The sequence below is a fragment of the Sebastes umbrosus genome, chromosome 3 (assembly GCF_015220745.1).
Source record: "Sebastes umbrosus isolate fSebUmb1 chromosome 3, fSebUmb1.pri, whole genome shotgun sequence".
Taxonomy (NCBI): domain Eukaryota; kingdom Metazoa; phylum Chordata; class Actinopteri; order Perciformes; family Sebastidae; genus Sebastes; species Sebastes umbrosus.
In genome coordinates this window covers 13322065-13340990 of record NC_051271.1, presented here as the reverse complement: position 1 = coordinate 13340990, position 18926 = coordinate 13322065, and the positions used below count along the sequence as shown (strand labels likewise).

General features: G+C 41.6%; 1 protein-coding gene across 3 annotated transcripts in view; it reads left to right on the top strand.

The window, feature by feature from the left end:
• Positions 1-6832: 6832 nt before the first annotated feature.
• Positions 6833-18926, top strand: part of dlc1 (DLC1 Rho GTPase activating protein) — a 91842-nt gene continuing 79748 nt past the window's right edge. Inside the window, exons 1-4 of one of the 3 annotated variants that reach the window (XM_037763992.1) lie at positions 6833-7619; positions 8571-10569; positions 15554-15688; positions 16293-16406. In XM_037763992.1, coding sequence (XP_037619920.1) covers positions 8638-10569; positions 15554-15688; positions 16293-16406 — 2181 coding nt within the window. In that variant the 5' untranslated portion in view covers positions 6833-7619; positions 8571-8637. The remainder of the gene's footprint in view (positions 7620-8570; positions 10570-15553; positions 15689-16292; positions 16407-18926) is intronic. The other 2 variants (XM_037763991.1, XM_037763990.1) reach the window with 2 other exon arrangements.

Below are 18926 nucleotides of genomic sequence, written 5' to 3'. Positions count from 1 at the left end.
AGTGTTATGTGTATGGCTGTGTGCATTCCTGTGTGCACATATTTTAAGGCTACAGAAGTATGAGAATGCGCTCAGGTGCGGGTGGTTATAGGGTTATGGGGCATTTGTTTGAGTCAGAGAAAGTATGCAGATGAAATCCAGCTGTTTTTCGTTAACTAGCCCTGCCTTAATCCGTATGGAACTGTCTGTTTGAGATGCAGGTAGATTGTCTGAGCAGAACATAGATTGTATCCCCGACTCACATTTCCTCTTTTAAGAATTTTTTGTCTTTGTTCGGATGTAATTCCTGCTGAAACAGGATATCAGGATGTTCTTTTTTTGTGTGGAGATAAAGGCTCTTTGATTTGGAAGGAGTCAAGTCAATTTTCCTTTTATACACCCCAAAATTACAAGTCACAAATTTGCCTCAAAGAGCTTTGCAATCTGTACAGCATATGGCACCTTCTATCCTTAGACCTTTGGTTCAGATAAAGAAAAACTCCCCCCCCAAAAAAACCTTTTAATGTGGAAACAAAATGGAAGAAACTTCAGGAACGGCACCACAGGAAGGATCCGTCAGATGTTGTTGTAGATGTTGTACAAAGTGGACGAAAATAACACTAGTAAGACGAAAGAATGGAGAAACAGAACAACTATATAGATGGATAGATTGTAAACATATATGATGAATATGGATCCAGGACCTGGGCCACACAATCTCCTCTCTACCATGAAGACCTGGAAAAAGGACAGATAACACATCACAACAGACTCACATACAAGACACACAACTCAAGGATACCATTCATATAGAAGAGAGAGAGAAAAGGCAACCTAGTTTCCTGAAGAACGAAGATTAGGATGTCAGCGACAGCCAAATTGAGAGGCAAGAGTTCTTAAAACAATGTGATAGCTCTCTTGATTGGAGTTTTTGTTTATCCCTGGTTGTCCAGGATGAGGTCACGTTTAAGGACTCACTGTTTTTCAGAAGGGGGATTTTCAGGGACATTCAAGTCTCCATTTTGTGGCGTCGTCAAGGTCTTGTTTGGAATAGACTGTTTACATGTATATTAGCATCATATTCAGTGTTTCCCACAGGATTAGATTGTATTTGTGGTTGAGGGGCGGAAGGAGACACACCCACACTTTCTTAAATTAATACCGTATGTAAGATGCTCCACTGCAAATATTGTAATTTCGGACAATTGGACAGTTTTGGACAAATTTGTGTAACTGACCAGCCGTCTTCTCTGCGGAAAAAAAGCCAACAACAATCCTTCCTCCCGTGCATGACCATGTGTTGATTCAGAGAGGGCACAGAGAGGAGTGACTATTCACAGACGGTCCGTTGTCAATGTCTTTGTGTGAGAGAGAGAGACAGAGAGAGAGGGGCAAGGAGGGGCTGAGTGAATCAATACACTGCATGCAGCTTTACAAATAAATCAAATGTTACCTATTTTAAACTGTAAAAAAAATATAAAATTAATATGTGGCAATCAATAGGGGTGGGAATCACCAGAAGCACCACGATACAATACTATCATGATACTTGAGTCACGATACAATCTTATTGTGATTTTAAACATTTTGCGATAAGTTATAATGCATTATATTGCGATTTATTACCTTTTTTCATCTGCAAATTATGCAGTTTGTCAACTTCTGTTTTATCTCATAAGGTACAGTTTTCATTCTGTTCATCTCGGAGATTCCATTCACATATCTCGAGGTCAGAGGTCAAGGGACCCCTTTGAAAATGCCCATGCCAGTTTTATCTCACCAAAAGGTAGCGTAACTTTGGAGCGTTATTTGGCATTCTTCTCGACAAGCTAAAATGACATGGTTGGTACCAATCGATTCCTTTGGTTTTCTAGTTTCATGTAGTACCAGTATCTCCGCATCATGTTCTAGCTTTAAGACTGAGTCTCAACAGCTACAGCCTCTGAAAGACAGAACAGCGGCCGTCGGATTGTTAAGAGGTTAGTTGATATAATAAAAGATCAATACTTGACGTCCGCGTATCGATACAATATTGCCATGCAAAATATCGCGATACTATAGTGTATTGATTTTTTCCCCCACTCCTAGTGGTCAATGTTGGTATTGTGGTGGGTCGCTACAAATACATAAAGGTATAGGAAACAGTGCTATTTTCTAATAAGCCTATGTATAATAGGTATATTGTTTACAGGCATCTTAAAAGCAGGATAAGGGCATATCCTAATATTTATAAATGGCACATCGTGTTTACAAGCAGCAACACAAAAATTGGATATTCCAATCGCCTGAGTATTATCAGGAAATTGGGGCGCGTGGTATTGTGTGTTTTGAATGTACAAGATATGGGCAAAATAATTGGAGCCTCAACAGACAATGATGTTCCTCCCCCGTGAAAGGTTCTGGTGGTTTGGTATTTATTACATGATCATGTTTGCTGATGTGAAGTACACAGTCATGGGACACTAATGGGACTCTCTCAGTGTGTGAGACAGTGTTTTCCAGGCCCAGATGGCACAAGTCTGTGTCATTTGATTTGACAAACCGAACAACATGTCACAGTTTACTACAGCAGTCACACAAACACACACACATACAGTACATAACGTTCTCTCCTGTCTCTTACACACACACACACACACACACTCACACACACACAGAGAGATCCTCTCACAAGAAGATTAGATAGATTATTTTAGCCTGGAGATTGTTATGGTCTGTATCCTCAATAACTTGTACTTCCTGTTCCCACGGTAACAGTCACACTAAAACCCACGCTCAGTGGCCAAGGCCCCCTCGGTTTCTCCCACGACGACTTCTTACATTTAGGCCCCAAGATAATTAAAGGCCATTTTTTTTAATTAAGACAGAAGTGGAGCCTCTTAAGTTGCATCATCTGCATTGGGATGCTTCATTCAAGAATATTGCATTTGCTCATGTTCCCACCCAGGCCTCAAACGCTGTTATTTAAACTGGCATGACTCTCGGCTTTTTAAAATGAGTTGTTAACCACAGGGCATAGCAAGTGACAGGAAAGGATTGCAATAATCCTGGTGTGGTTTGTTGATGTTATTTTTAGATCTTCAGATGAGATTCTGGCATTTTGTTTAGTTTTCTTTTTAGTGTAAATGAACCTAACATCCATTTTTTACAGCTCTGCAGTAGTGAACTTTTACAGTAGAAAATGGTTATTTAAAGAAGCCTTAAAATGGGTGCCACAAAATCTTCTCAAAGCAGCCTTTGTATATGCAAGGACTCAAAATGACTCAGTTATGGAAGGGGATTTTTTTTTACGCTACAAGCGTCACCTACATTTTCCTACATGGGCAAACACTCTGTGTTCTTCAACGCCCATGATTTAGACTGGCTTATTTTTCCAATAATAAACTATATCAGTGAGGAATGTGAGGCTGTTTCCTTTGGACCCTCACTGCTCCACTTAAGAAGCCGAGGGGTCGAACAGTGGGGGATTATAGGGTGAATCATGAATAGGTCTTTCTTAACCATGTATGTGACCGCGCTAAACATGTGAGCAATGATGCTGCATGCCTGTGTGAATGTTCATGCTCGTCCTCTGTGATGTGGGACTTAGACAGAGACTGCCCTGCAGCGATGACTCTTAAAGGGCAAACACATATTGTGAAATAGCCCTCATACAGCACTTAGTCATTTACACAGATTCCAAAATAGACTTCACACAAATTATCACAAAAAATGATAATATTTCTGTTCATATTATCTTAAACTGTTTTGTGAAGTCATAGTCAAATGTTAGCATGTTAACAAGCTTAACTTAGATAGTGAACATAGTAAACATTTTATCTTACAAAAATCAGCATTTTAGCACTGTCATTGTGAGCATGGTTGGATTTCCCTCAAAGCATCACTGTGCTTCATGGCTAGCATGGCTGTAGTCTGTAGACTTACCCCGTGTCTAGACCGCAAGCGTCACTGACTATCTATAACGGTTCTGTCTTGTCCGCGAATTTCGAAGCGTCAAACCGCAAAAGAGCAGCCAAACTTTCGTTGGGTTGTGCCGTTTTCCTGTGATATGTGTGAGTATTCCTGATCTATATTTCCATCAACACTGATGCATATGATTAATTTGCAACAGGTTACAGCTTTCTCTGAGCCCGAGCAAGGCCTGCACTAATTATTTAGATCGCTAGATGACGATCTCACACTAATCAATTATGTTTTCCCCATAGACAGTATATAAGAGGTGGACATAGTCACCATGACTTCACCCATTGGTTTGTGGATCGACTTTGGCATTGTGGCCGTCGCCATCTTGGCTTTTTGCAACCAGAAGTGACACAAGAGGGTGGAGCTAAGTACAACCGAAAGCTGAATAAGGCGTTTTTAGGCGACCAAAATGTTACAATTAACTTTCATGAACTGAAAACACACTGTCAAAGGATTAAAGTTCTAAGACAAAAACGCGGACAACTACCATACGACTCCAAGGCATCCTGTCAGTCACAAGGTAGCCACACCCTAAAGCATCCCCTGCTTTATGGTCTATTTGACTCTAAATGGGACCATAATTTACTAAATGAACATCATGCTGTATTGAAGAAGACTTGAAACTAGCGATTGAGACCATAAACTCATGTTTACAATGTTTACTGAGGTAATAAATCAAGTGAGAAGTTGGGTCATTTTCTCACAGACTTCTATACAATCAGAATTATTTTTGCAACCAGAGGAGTCGCCCCCTGCTGGCTATTAGAAAGAATGCAAGTTTAAAGGCTTCACTTCTCAGACCCGGAGGAAGCCCACTGGGACTGCACTAATTATTTTGACGGCTAGATGACAATCTCACACTAAACAATTATGTTTTCTGCTGCTGATAAAGTTTGAGAGCTTGAAAAAAAAACTTTTAAGAAAACTCTATTTGTGTACACCATTTCAAAACAGAATCAATAAACAAACGGCAATAAATTAAAAAAACATGCCATTGAAAACAATACAATCATAGAACAAGGTAAGATAATGAGAAAATAAAAGATAATATTAGAAAAGTTTAATCATTAAAATGATAAAATAATGACAAAACCGTAAAATATGTCATAAATTGTAGTAAAGTAGCAGTGTTTATCGGCCGTATATATAAATAAACGCTTCAGGTTGTGGTTACGCCCGCGAGACGCAGCTGAGATGCAAGCCTGCACGTAGCCGGTGCAGACAGCTGCATAGATCAACATGAAAGCGTATCTGCGTCAGACGCACTAGTGAAAATACGCTTGCGGTCTAGACACGGGGTTAGATTTGTTCACGCTACATGTTGTTTTAATGCTCCAATTTGAATGCTTCAGTACTTATGCAGCTCACAAACAAATGCACATACAGAGACATTGCTAGTGGGCATGTGGCCTCACACACGTTGTTGACTGAGCACGTGTTTGCACATAGTCACTGATGGATCAGATTGTGACGTAGACCAGTTGCCCTGTGGCTGCGCAGGATGGTAGGATTGTCAGCGTGGAGGCCTAGCCTTTTAAATTATAGGCCTGTGTTGGACGTCCACAGGAGGGTAATGAGTGGATAGCCTGAGTCATGCTATGTGTCGGCCCCTGCACTTCAATCACCAGGCATATCCACATGGAAGCTACTGTGACCGAAAAGATCTGCATTTCGTTACACTGCACTCGGCGTAACCACAGAGCGCATCATGTGACACCGCTACAGAGGAGTCTTGTTGAACTTGGATCATTCCCCTTGAGTACGACCATCTGTGTCCCCGGAGAGCCAACATTGACGGCAGTGTACAGTTTCCCAGCGAGGCCCCTAAGAAAAGACTCATCCAGACCAGAGCCTCACCTCACATCTGGATGACCCAGAGAGGTTAGAGGCCGGGGTTGCGGGATAGTTGGAGGGGGCTTCATTCCACTTCTCTTGTGTTGTCGTTGTTGCTTTGAAGCATTGCTTTTATTGAGCAACTGACCCTAATAAAAAAAAAAAAGCCTTGATAAATTTGGTCATAGCTTGAGTTTGTAAGATTAGATGATATAACTTAATGGAGGAGCTGTTGTTAGAATGAATGCATTTATACGCAGAAGCGCTAATTTTATGTAAATCAGGAGGTTTTAGGGCCGTTGAGGTTTTTGACTAGAGACGGGCTGTGCAAATGGAAGTCTGTGGAATATTTAATTTGTTTTACAACCGCGGTCTTCAAAGACAAAATTAGCCGATTAACATTTGTCTTAAAATGTCTCCGTGACATCAAGTGTAAATATCTTTGGCTTTGCCTTTACTTTCTGCTGAGTGCCTCTGACAAATGACTATATTAGGAAATGAATTACTGGCATCTGGGTCCTTTAATGTTTTTTCTTCCCTAAGGTCTACTATAAAACAAAGATATCAGGTTGACAGCACCTTTAACATTGTCCCCATCGTCATGCAACTTTTTAAAAGTGATTTACGTCATATGTTCTTCCAGAATATTTGGAAAAATGCATTCTCAAAGCGTATCTGAAAGTTATCTTGCTTTGCTTTTTTTTTTATTAGTGCCAGTGTGTTTGGTTAAGAATGCTTGTAGAGTTACAAGATGACAAATAATAAAAAAAAAGGCATGCCTCAGAAATAACTGCCAAAACATTAGAGCAATCTCTCTTGGCCCGCAGCCAAAGGTCTTACGAGGCAGCCTGTCTGTTACTAATCTAAACCAACTGGTGGGAGCCTTGCCCAGCTTAGTGAAATAGCGAGCTAAGGCAGAAAAGTCCACTGAGAAGAGGAAAGAGACAAGTTGTGAGAGAAGAAGTGGAGAGGAAGTTTCTAAAATAGTGAGGAGAGAAAGTACATTAGAGGAGGGTGGAGTGAATAAATGCGTATAGTGTGCTGGGTGAGCTGTGAGACGGGGGATGGGGCTCCTAGGATGTGACTCAGACTCCCTGTCAAAACCAGCGGGGAGGGGACCTGATGAGAAAAGGGATAGAACGGAGGAGAGCAGGGGTGGAGTGGGGGAAAGAAAACCCGGCCCCTCTTACACCACCCCGACTCTTCGGCATTCAGCGTCAGCAAAAACCCCTAATGTGATCAAGATGGAAGTTGTCTTTGGACTTTTCACTGCTCCCCGGCTTTCCGCCTGCCTTTGGGGGCTTCACTGCTTTTCCGACAGTTTTACAGCGAAGATAATGACTGGAGTCAAGAAAACGGCTTGCAGAAACCTAGACTAAGGACTGCTTACAAAATAAAACGGATGTCAAGTCACTTGAAAAGAGATGGATTCATATTTCCCAAACAAGGACGCATTGCTTTCAGTGGATGAATGAAAAGGCAACTTGCGAAACATCTCTGGATAACTGTACTCGAAGAAATGACTGGATCTATTACCTATTTGTTGGATTATCACCTGGTGTTTAATGACTGAATAGACAGCTACCGGATTATATTGTAAAACACTGTGTCTTCACTGGGGAATTTACAAGAACTAAACATTGTTACTCCCACATAAAAATATCTGAAATGTATTGAGGTGTCAGTTTTGCTGTCGCTTCGACGGCAAGTAGAAGGAGCAACTGCTTTGTGACATTTTTTGTAACCTCCTTTACTTAACTGCAGTAATAACCAGGAGCAGGTTCATGCCAGAGGGTGCACATGGCTGTTGGTACCATCCAGTTCTTCTCCTGAGGAAACAAAAGGTGAAAAAGTGGGCACCTATCGCAAATTTTGATATTACTTTTACTGCTTAAGAAACAGATAGATGTGTTAAAAAATGTACTCTTACATATGAACAATGATGGAGAAATTGTATTGAAATTAGATTTGAAGTCTCTTTTCAGTTCCTTACTGTACAATACTCTTTATTCTTCTATCATTATGTTTTATAATATAGCAGATGTTCAGCTTGAATTGAGTACATCCTGCTTGTTGGATCCCCGTGTTCCTTTACTGCTGTACATTCTGACCTAGAACAACAGGAACAAAAAATGAGCGCAGTTAGTATAGAGCTTGGTTTGATTCATGCATTATGACAATGTTGGCTTGTGAAGACCCAGCTGTTCAGGGAGGGACACTGACTTGCAGTTATAGCTCCCTTAACGTACATCATTCTCATTTTTGTGGGTGCATGGGTAGATACAGAATGACAGTTAACCAACACCCTGGATTTTTCAAAGTAAAAGTTGGTGTGCATTGAAGGTTTGCGGTGTAAATTTGACAAACTGGTTCGGTTACAGTTCAACGTGTAAAGATGTTAAAAAGTAAACACGGGACGTCTACATTTATCTTGATGATTATCCAGGCAGCTTTGTTGGCTTTACTCCTGGATCCAGATCAAGTACAGTCAATGTAGTTTCCATGCTGTAATATGAAATTTGGAACAGCTCTGCTTGAAAAGATAATCCCATGTTAGATTATCATAACTGGGAATCCTGTCATTTTATACACATCCTCTAGAGTTTATACTTTCCATGGAGTTGTGAATGCAGTATAATTACGCCCCTCTTGAACTTCCACTCACTGCTCCCTAGCTGTTTACTTTAAAAGTGAAGCGTTATTTACCATATTGTCATCTGCACATTCAGTTACTGTAAACTCATAACTTGCGAACGCTGGCTGTTTCTTATCCCTGTTTCTCTTCTCAATTGCAGCAGATCTGTTTCTTCATTTTCGCCTGGCGTCAAAAGCAGCTCTATGGGATAGCACTGGCGGTCCACCATGCCAGTAGCCATACGGAAAAGAAGTTGGGAGGAGCATGTGACTCATGCTTCAGGATTACAGTACAGCTATGATGATCTGGACCTGGTCTGCTGTCATGGGGTGGACAGCGAGGGGCCTTGGATGGGAGCAGGGGCTTCCAAACAAGGTCGCCGGACAAGGTGTGCCTCCATGCCGGAGGGCTGCCACCAGCTGCCCACAGAGGACCTGGCTCAGTCAGCTTCTGTTGTGAATGATAATACTGGATCAGAACAGTTGAAGCTAATGGACAGCGATGTAAAAGTCCCGCTGGATTTGCAGGAGGAGTCAGTTCATGGCCGTCATGCGTTGGTGGACGTTAATATTCCTCAAAGTGCCTCTGAATCAGAGCATCTCCAAATCGCAAACATTGGGAAACCTGGAGAATGTGACTGTAACTCAAACAGTGGGATGCCCATAGAAAATATTTCTTGTAAAACTGATAGCAGCAGTCACAATGAGAAAACCATCAATGGTGAAGTTGGCACAGAGAGTAGCCAGAGTCCCGACATCTGCAATGACGATAATGTCTTTAAAAGTCCACATATCTCACGTGAAGAGCAACAATGCATCTCTATCTCTTCAAACAATGGGCCTCCACTGTGTGGATCTGCTGGTGAACAGCCTGGCAAACTTCCAAATCATCCGGAAACAAAGGAGAGCCATACAGAGGGTTACAGCAGACCTCCTGAAATCTCTGAGGCCGCACTAAACCAGTCCCCTGCTGCTGAACTGGAACCTCAAACTGACCTTCCAGATGTGGAGGAAGAGAAGATCTCCAACTCTGGCCGTGCTGCTGCAAGTGTAACCTTACCTGTTGGTGTGCTGCACAGTTCAGTTAATATGATGGAGAGTGGTGATGTGATGTCACAGGCTAACACAACTGTGGAACCAGTTGTGACTTTAGTGGTAGAGGAAGTATGTGACAAAGGAGTAACTGAAAGCCGGAGCGCAGATTCTGCGGAGGAGCTGGATGGATTAAATGACCCAGAAACTCTAAATGAAAATACAGGACTTGAACATCACTCAAGAGACATTCAAGGAGGCGAGCAGGATCATCATGACCGCACTGGGGTATTGGATCAGGCTCACGGTTGTGAAATAGCCCACCAGACATTGTTGGAACAGAGCAATGTTGAAATGACAGCGATTAACGGGCCTCAGGGAGAGGAAAGTGCACAAGCAGAAGGCAGCGAGAAAGCAGCAGGAGTCAGGTATGAGCCAATGATCACATCATCTGATATTTGTTTCAAAGGTCAATGTTGCTCTCTGACAGTTAACAGCAATGAAAAGCTGGATACTGGATATTCAGAAGTAGACCCCATACAGACCAACATTACTCAGTGTGCAGACCAGTATGTGGAAACGATGACCTCCGTAAGTCAGCCAGTGGAAATCACTGATGGAAGCTCAGTGTCCAAAGAGCTGGATGGTTGTGCGGATCAAACCATAGCCGAGGAGTTGGAAAATAGCTGTTCAAAACTGGATACTATCCAAGAAGTTAGCCACGTTGAGCCAGATGACACCCCTGTACCAGATCCTCAAAAGAATCTTGCCTCAGATTTCACCCAACATCCACATGTTCAGCACTCCAATATGGATGATAAACCAGCAGCTACTGAACAGCACACTGAAAACCTGCCACCATGCCCCGCAGAGGTCAACGATGAGCTCTCACCAGAGGGACTCCATGGCAACCAAGCCTCTGGTTGTTACCTCAGTGAGTCACCTGCCCCTGAGGTGGCAGATGGTCAGAGGGAACACCACAGGCCAGGAGCCGCAGTCTCTAGAATGGAGGAGGCAGATGAGGCCGTTATTTACAGTGACACACATCTTGCCAGTCCAGTTTTAGATGGAACCAATGAACCCGGAGATCAGAAAGAGGACAACGTGGTCAAAGTGCGAATGAGAAAGGTAAGGCTATATTTAATATCGATGTAGAAGGGATGCAGAATACTTATTTCTGTGTAGTAATCACGATTCTAGCACTTCAACACCTCAAATTAAGTACCTTTTTTAAAATGAACTGACACTTACTGGGCATATACGGCCTACAAATGATATTTGTCCCACACTCTGGCAAGCGTCTCGGAAAACAATGACTTCACTCTCACATGCTTGCATATCGGTGAGTGGGGGGATCTGTGAAATGTTTTACTCTTTCTCAACTGCTCATTGCAAAACAAGGTCCTATAAGGGCATGGAGACTATGAACACACAGGGGGCTGGAAGCTCAAGTAATCTCTGGGGTGAAAGGCTCCAACCGCTCTCTCCACAACATACTCAAACTGCTCTCTCCAGATAATACTGTATGTTGTACTATTTACACACCGCTAGCTAGCGTGCTTGTCTGGTACAGTAAAGTGCCAAAAACGTAATAAGCAGTTCACGCATTTGGGCTCATTGGAGCAAAGCATTGCCCGCAGTATTTATTCACTATTAGTAGTTGCAGTGTTGGCCTTTTTGGAATGACAACAAGAAATCCATTATTTACAACGCAAGGCGCATTAAGCAGGCATGCTGTTTAGACAAGTACCATATTGTGGAAAGTTAGATTCTTGTGTTACACTCTAGCTGAAGACGATCACCCGCTTGTGAACAGCTACTCTTACAGAGTTTAATATGAAAATGTTATCCTTGAGTTGTTTTCAAGGCTGTTTTATTGTAAAGGTTTCATGTACTGGTTATAAAAGTAAGGCTAACACTAGCTTAACCAACCCCCATTTTGCATTTTGAAGCGTTGCAGAAACACAGTTATAGTAGCTGATTATAAGGACATTTTTTAAGTGTTTTTTTTTCCATTCTATATCAGTGTAAGATAAACAAGATAATCAGTTATTTAGGTTTATGCATTCCTGTGATAGGATATCATGAGTGTTCTACACTGAAGCGTGCAACGTGGGGGTTAATATGGTGGCTTGTTGGTCAGTGTGTGGGACGTGGGAGGTTTTGATGCCCATGGGTTACATGGCAAGACAATATGCTGCATTGATGAGTGGTACCGTTTGGTCATGTTCAGTTGTCGACTGTGTTTTGAACTTGGTCTAATGTATTTTCAGCCCCCTTTCCAAAGTACAATAAGATAAATGTCTTTCATGAGCTATGATGCTGAATGAGTGACACATGCGACCAGTCACAGTGTTGGCATGATGCATCATACACTGACAGTCTGGTTGCATGTGTGCTCCTGAAAAGCCGATGAGTTGGGTAATCCCAGATATTTTCATGTATCATCACTGCATTATCTCAACACAAATTCCCCGTGTGCATAGAAACTTTGGAGGCCCTCTTAGTCATCATGGCCAATGTTGACGTCACTCCATCAGCTGCCCAAAAAACAAGAGATCACAGTCCAGTGCAGGGACATGGAAAACCAGTGCCGCATTTATTACCACTGGCTCCAGTTTCAATCTTAGCATGGCTTTCAACCTTTGGATTAAGTATCCGAAAAAACTGGCTCCTGGAACTCGAGTAGAGGAGTTGAGCCATTAAACTGGAAGGCACCAAGGCAATTCATCCACCATATGGTGATGGCATGCCTCCTCTCTGACAGCACCACAGGGTTTTCACCATGGGGTGTATTTACATAATGTATGAAGCCAGTTTGCTAAGAAAATGTGCTTTAGGGAAGGTCGTGAGGACAGGAAAGAAATAAGTTAGTACAAATTAACATTATCATCCCCAAGGGAGGTAACATACTGTATTTAGCATAAAGAAAAACGGAGAAGAGGCTCTTGAATAACATGAAGGAAATTAATACAGAACTGATGTTATTATCTGTTAGTGGACAATGGCAACAGCAACCAAGGAATTATCTCTGACAAGATATTGTACTAACAAATGATTATGTCCCCAGTGAACCATGTTGTTGTTGCAGACAATCCATCTGGTTTGCATAATGGCTTCAGATTAACCTGATATTGGGCTTTGTTACTGTGTTTATTTGTTTTAGCAACAAGGCTTTATCCTGACCCCAGGGCCAAACTGGCTCAACTGTCGTTTATCTGACAGCAGGCCACTTTGCAACATCATTGTCTCAGTGCTCTCTCAGTCTCTTTTTCTGCCTTTGAGGCCTCATTTACTAATCAAATGCTCAAATCAAATGTAGGCCTATGCACAGTATTTTGATGCATAGTCATCTGCACACTATATTTAGCTCAGCAGAGAAAGAGACCGTCAGTTTAATGGACAGGTCTGAAAAATGGGATGCAGGCCACCGGGTTGAGAGGGGGTTTGAAAAGGAGAGCGAGGAAAGGGGAAGGAGGAGGTCTAAGAGTTCAAACAGTGTGGGAACTGTCTCCCATCTCAAAAAAACAGGAAGTCGAGAGGAATGTAACAGAAACCTCAAAAGATGGGAAAGAGAAAAAAGAAACCTTCTGAGAACACCCAAACCACCAGAATGCCACCGAAAAAACTCTGCCTCTCTGAGGCGCCTGACATTGCACTGCACTTGTTTTTTACCCTGCTGTTTTGTGGTTGTTATTGCCATCTCGAGCCAAATGCTTTTGTTCATTCAGCGAAGCCTCGTAAAGATGTCATTGTTTTACCGCGATACAATGTCTCATTGTGATACTTTGCCAAGGAGACAGAACGTAGCGATGTGCACTGCCACTAGCTAGGAATGCCAATGAATGCATCAATGTGAGACACATTTCCATGACACACATGGCCCTCAATGTCTATTTGCTCTCTCTGCAAATCCAATAGGAACGGCTTTTGACAGGCTAATTGGGCACTAACTGGAAAATAAATGTAAGCGCAAGTCATAAGACGCCATTAGGGATGGAGCAGGGAGCCAGGCGCAGGGTTGCAGCTGTAAGCTTGTTTATCGTGATGCAGATTCTATCCATAAACGTGTAAACCTCACACACATTAGCATTAGTCACTGCTCACACGAATGTTGTCATACGCACACACCCATTGTAAACTTAACTAAAACAAGATCGAGCCACATTAGCCACCTCACAGGATATGTTTGGTACTTATCCAACGTGAAAAAACAAGATTTCTCTCCTATAAATCAACAGACACAGCACATGAAAACCAGGCTCACATTCACATGTTAACATGCCTCTACACCTTTTAAACCAACATACAACTATGGTGGCAGTGCGTCCCATGAGCTCACCCTCATAAAGTGTTTAACAGGAGATTGTAACAAGGTTTGTAAGGACTAATGAGCCAGCCCCATGATGTAATTTCTTGGGGTTCTTCTCAGGGGAGAAGCTCAGACATAGAGCCACACCCGGAGCCATGCAGGATAAAAGACAGGCAGGAGGAAATGAAAACATATAGCGTGTTAAGAACAAGTTTAAGATCTTCAGACAAGGGTTTATGTTGCATCAAACAAATCAGGATTGAGGCACAGCAAACAAGGACAGAGTGGTAGGTGGAGTGTGAAGGTGGGCTGGATTGCATGTCATTTAGCTTGTCTTACTGGAGACACACCACCTGAGGTCAGTGTGAGGCTTGTTATCACAGCGTTGGAACGGATAATTGAACACTACAGATTAGAGGACTAAAGGGAAAATGTTTTGTTAAGTCTTGGAGCCATATAATTAAAAAAGGACCAGAGATGATACAAGAGAGATAAACATTAAATGCACAGGGGTGTGTGTAAAAAGCAGAGGAAACAACCGGGATTATTTTAAGTGCAGAACGGAGAAGGACACAGAAGAGCAGAGGGTGAACGTGTCTGGATTAGAGTTATCAGCAGCAGTTGAAAAGTAAGAGGAAAGAGAAGTAAGAAGCAGGGAAAGCAGGATACAGAATAGAACTCCTCAATATTTTTTCTTGCATGAAGGGCCGAGAGCCAAAGAACTTGGTTGATATTAGCAGACAGGCCACAAGCTGATGAATCTATAAAATGTATGACAACTACTGTTGTCTTCTTTATTACTGATAAAAGGATATATCGTTGGAAGAAAAGGTAGTCACCCTCCATAAAATGCATTTGTCAGAAAAATAGTCCCAGAATTAGCAGCTATCCCTGATGTTTCTCGACAAAAGACTGAACTGAACTGAATGACTGCAAATACATATGATCTTAATTACCCAGATCAAGTGAGAAGCTAGAAAGCTGGTTCTTAAGTATGCTCAGGTAATTTCCAAAAAAAGGTGAAACTAATGCTGAAGTGCCTTAAACTTGCATTCTTCCTGATAGCCAGCAGGGGGCGACTCCTCTGTTTGCAAAAATAATTCTGATTGCAAAGAAGTCTATGAGAAAATGACCCTACTTCTCACTTGATTTATTACCTCAGTAAACATTGTAAACATGAGTTTATGGTCTCAATCACTAGTTTCAAGTCTTCTTCAATACAGCATGATGTTCATTTAGTAAATTATGGTCTTTGTCCGGTCTGGGAGTTGTCGTGTTTCCGTCTTGTAATTTAACCCTTTCACAGTGTGTTTTCAGTTCATGAAAGTTAATTATAACCCTCTTTGGTCGCCTGAAAATGTCTTATTCAGCGTTCGGCTGTGCTTAGCTCCACTCCCTCGTGTCAATTCTTGTCGCAAAAAAACATCATTGCGACAGCCAAAACAGCCGAACTTGAGGCTTCAAATTGGCAGTCCATAAGCCAATGGGTGACGTCACGGTGACTACGTCCACTTCTTATATACAGTCTATGCGGGCATGTCAAAAACATCTCATAGACATCTCCATATTTTCCAACCGTACAGTACATTACCATTGGCTTTTGTCATTTCCAGTGGCACTCAATCCTCTGAGGCAAATGGTAAATGGTTCAACCACTCACACACTGATGGGGGCAGAGCTGCCAAGCAAGGCGCTGGCCTATCCATTGGGAGCAATTTGGAGTTCAGTGTCTCTGCTACATTTATGAGCTCAGTGCAGGGGTAATGTATTTTATTTTCTCTGATTTGTCTGTTTATTCAGCGTGAGCATGCTCGTCTGGACTCAATGGTGTTGCTGCTTATGAAGCTGGACCAGTTGGACCAGGAAATCGAGAATGCCCTCAGTGCCACCTCCTCTATGGACAGCACGCCGACCCTCCATCGACGACAACTCCAGGTACACACCTGCATGTGACTTTGCTGGATTTGGCTGCAGTTTATACTCCAGTTGAAACGACTCTTTATTAAATGAATGTTTTGCACCCAAGGGCAACACAAAAAAAAAGAAAATGGTGAAAAATGTCGGTCAGTGTTTCCTAAAGCCCAAGATGACGTCGTCAAATGTCCTGTTTTGTCCACAACTCAAAGATATTGAGTTTACTGTCATAGAGGAGTAAAGAAACCAGAACGTTTTCACATTTAAGAAGCTGCAATCAGAGGATTTTGACTTTTTTTCTTAAAAAAATTACTCAAACCGATTAATCAATTATCAAAATAATTGGCGATTAATTTAATAGTTGACTACTAATTGATTAATTGTTGCAGCTCTAATGTCTTTCCTCAGCTACAGTAATCTTATCTGTCCCCTAATGGTCATTATAAGGCATAGCAATGGACACTGATTATCATTCATCTGCTGATGAACTGTGTTGTGTGCTTTGCTATTTTAAAACTATGCTCTTGATTATCTTTGAGGAAATACTGAAATGTTAGAGGAAAACACTGCTCTTTGTACAATAATGTAATGCCTATATTGTCATCTTTGTCTGTTAACTGTGCAGGAGTTTGATTTAGGATCTGTGCCAGCTGCATCACAAAACCCTCCACACCCACACGTTCCTGCTGCCTCCACCTCAGGCCCTACGCCAGCCCTTGGAGCAAAACCGAAGAGTGGGGTAAGTCAGGAGCTCTATATCACATCAATATACATCTCAACCATAAACAGCAGGTCGTGATATGACACATCTGGAAAGATTGCACTTCTCATACCGCAAATATCAACAACATGATTGCTTAGAGACCAATTAAGATCCCCCACCACACACACACACACACACACCATCTATCACTGTCGTGCCTCACCATCGTTCTTTACTTTCTTTTTGGCTTCCTTTCCTTTGCTTTTCATTTTTGTATTTTATCTAAACTGATAAGGCCAGATTTGGGTATCTCTATTTTGAAAGTATTCTATTTACAGTTGTTCATGACTTTAAGACTTTGAACATCCCTTGTGCATCGTTGTGGCTGTTTTAGTTTCTGGTGCCTCTCATTTGCATTGTTTTTCAGTTGAGTGTACAGCTACTGTTTAACAACTTTTATGTTTCAAATAAAACGTTTTCCTCATGGCACATAGCGGTACAAAAGTTTAAATAAAAACAGAAAACTCCGAGGGCACACACACTCATAGTGAATCCCCCAGTTGTAGGAATGTCCCCCAGCACTTAGAGCTTAGCCAAGCAGACGTTAAAACTCTATAATTAGCTGGTTGCAAAGAGCTGGACCCCTTCGCCCCAACAAAGGGGTCAGAAGGGGAGTCTGGGGGTGAAAAGCCAGGGCAGGAGTGAGCGAGGGGGGGGACACGCTTCAAGTGAGACGTGCGTCTTCAAACCTCTTGCTTGCTCACTTAATGATTTTGTCAGCCTTGCTTTGCTATTGCCTTCAGAACGAGAGCAATGTGAACAAGGCCGGAAGCCAGTGGACTGAGCACTCAAGCAAAGCTTTTACAAATGTTTGAATGGAAAGGAACAAAAAAAAAAAGATTTTGACTGCTTTGAGACACTTTATCTCATAATGTCGTGATGCATAATACGATAGCCCTAAATGCAGAACAGGATGTCCCTGTTGCAAAACAATTATCTTATCTAGCTAGAACAAAACATTACAACCTGTGGAAACGTCAGAATTTCTCGATGAAAAGGACGTCTCACATTCTTGAATTATCTCTCGCAATTCCTTGTTGGCATTGCTTTGTCTCGTTGCACGTATGCTGTCTCAAAGGAAAGCAATATTTCACTCTGTGACTGAGGCGGTTACTTTAAGAGACACACAGCAACATGCTCTATGATATATAATGTCTGTGGCCAACTGTTTCCACAACCTCCATTCCTGCAGTAACCCAAGGTAACTCACTAAGCTTGGGTAAACAGTGCTTTCACTGCGCCTAATAGGAGGCTTTTTACAGTGGAGGCCCCGCGGAGTGATTGATGGAGGCCAAAGAGATGATGACTTCATGAAGGGGATTCTCAGTGGTTAATAGTTGAAGGGACTGTTGAGTCCTTTCAGACTTAAAGCGTTGGGACGCCCACTTAATCTTTTTAGGCAGACAATACAAATCCTTTAAATGATGTAAACACAAGGCAGATGTGAGGAGGAACCATGGTTGAGGTTTTAATTCAACCAGTTGTGTTTTACAAGATAACTACATACATAATCTAACCTTATAATTATATAAAAATACTACTCAGTTCTATATAACAGGGAAAATAGTATGTAGAGTCATTTTACTGTAACATTTTCCCAAAGCAAATGTATAACCTTTGTTTCTCTTTTATTAATCTTATCCTTTCTCCTAATGTTCACCATTACACTGTATCCCTGACAGCTTTTATAGATTATATGGGTTATTACATGGGTTGACTGATTTACCAGAACTGTGCCCAATACAACAAATACACCACCACAAACTACAGCTTCAAACATATTAATCAACTTTAATCAATACCTCTCTGACACAGTGTTGACAAAGGCTAAACATTACAAGCTTCAGAATAATATGATTTATTGTTGGGCTTCTGGATTGGATTTATTCTGTAAAACGTCCCTTTTTACTCTTCTTACTTGTGAATACACACATCTAAACAATCAAATTATACACTGAAAACTAATCGTGTGCAGTATGTTCAAAAAAGACCAAATTTAGACTAATATGTGTGTATATAAAAAAACTATGAAAATAAGAAAAAATGCCAGATAATAAATCACTGATATATCTCCTATATAGCTTTTTCAGTAGCATGTGTAGCTTTGAACTAACTCGCCATCAATACTAACATCCTTTACACAGGACAGCAAACAGCATACATCTTTTTGGCAAGCCAGTAGTGAGCACAACCGTTTTAAAGGTAAAATCAACACAGAAATCACTACCCTACACACTCCTGTGATATATGAGCAGAGATCCAGGTTATCAAAATAAGGGGAGTAGTATGTGGACCTATTACAACACAACCTTGATACCGTGTATAAAGTACCAAGATAAATATCTCCATGCAGAAGGTCAGTGAGAGGGTCAATATTTCTGGCAGGAAGTAAGACCAACTGACAGTTAGATCAACGCAGTTTAGGTGTGTCTTTGTTCGTATTTTACTTTAAGAGTAACTTAAGACCAATTTCACATTTGTAAGGGGGCAAATTAT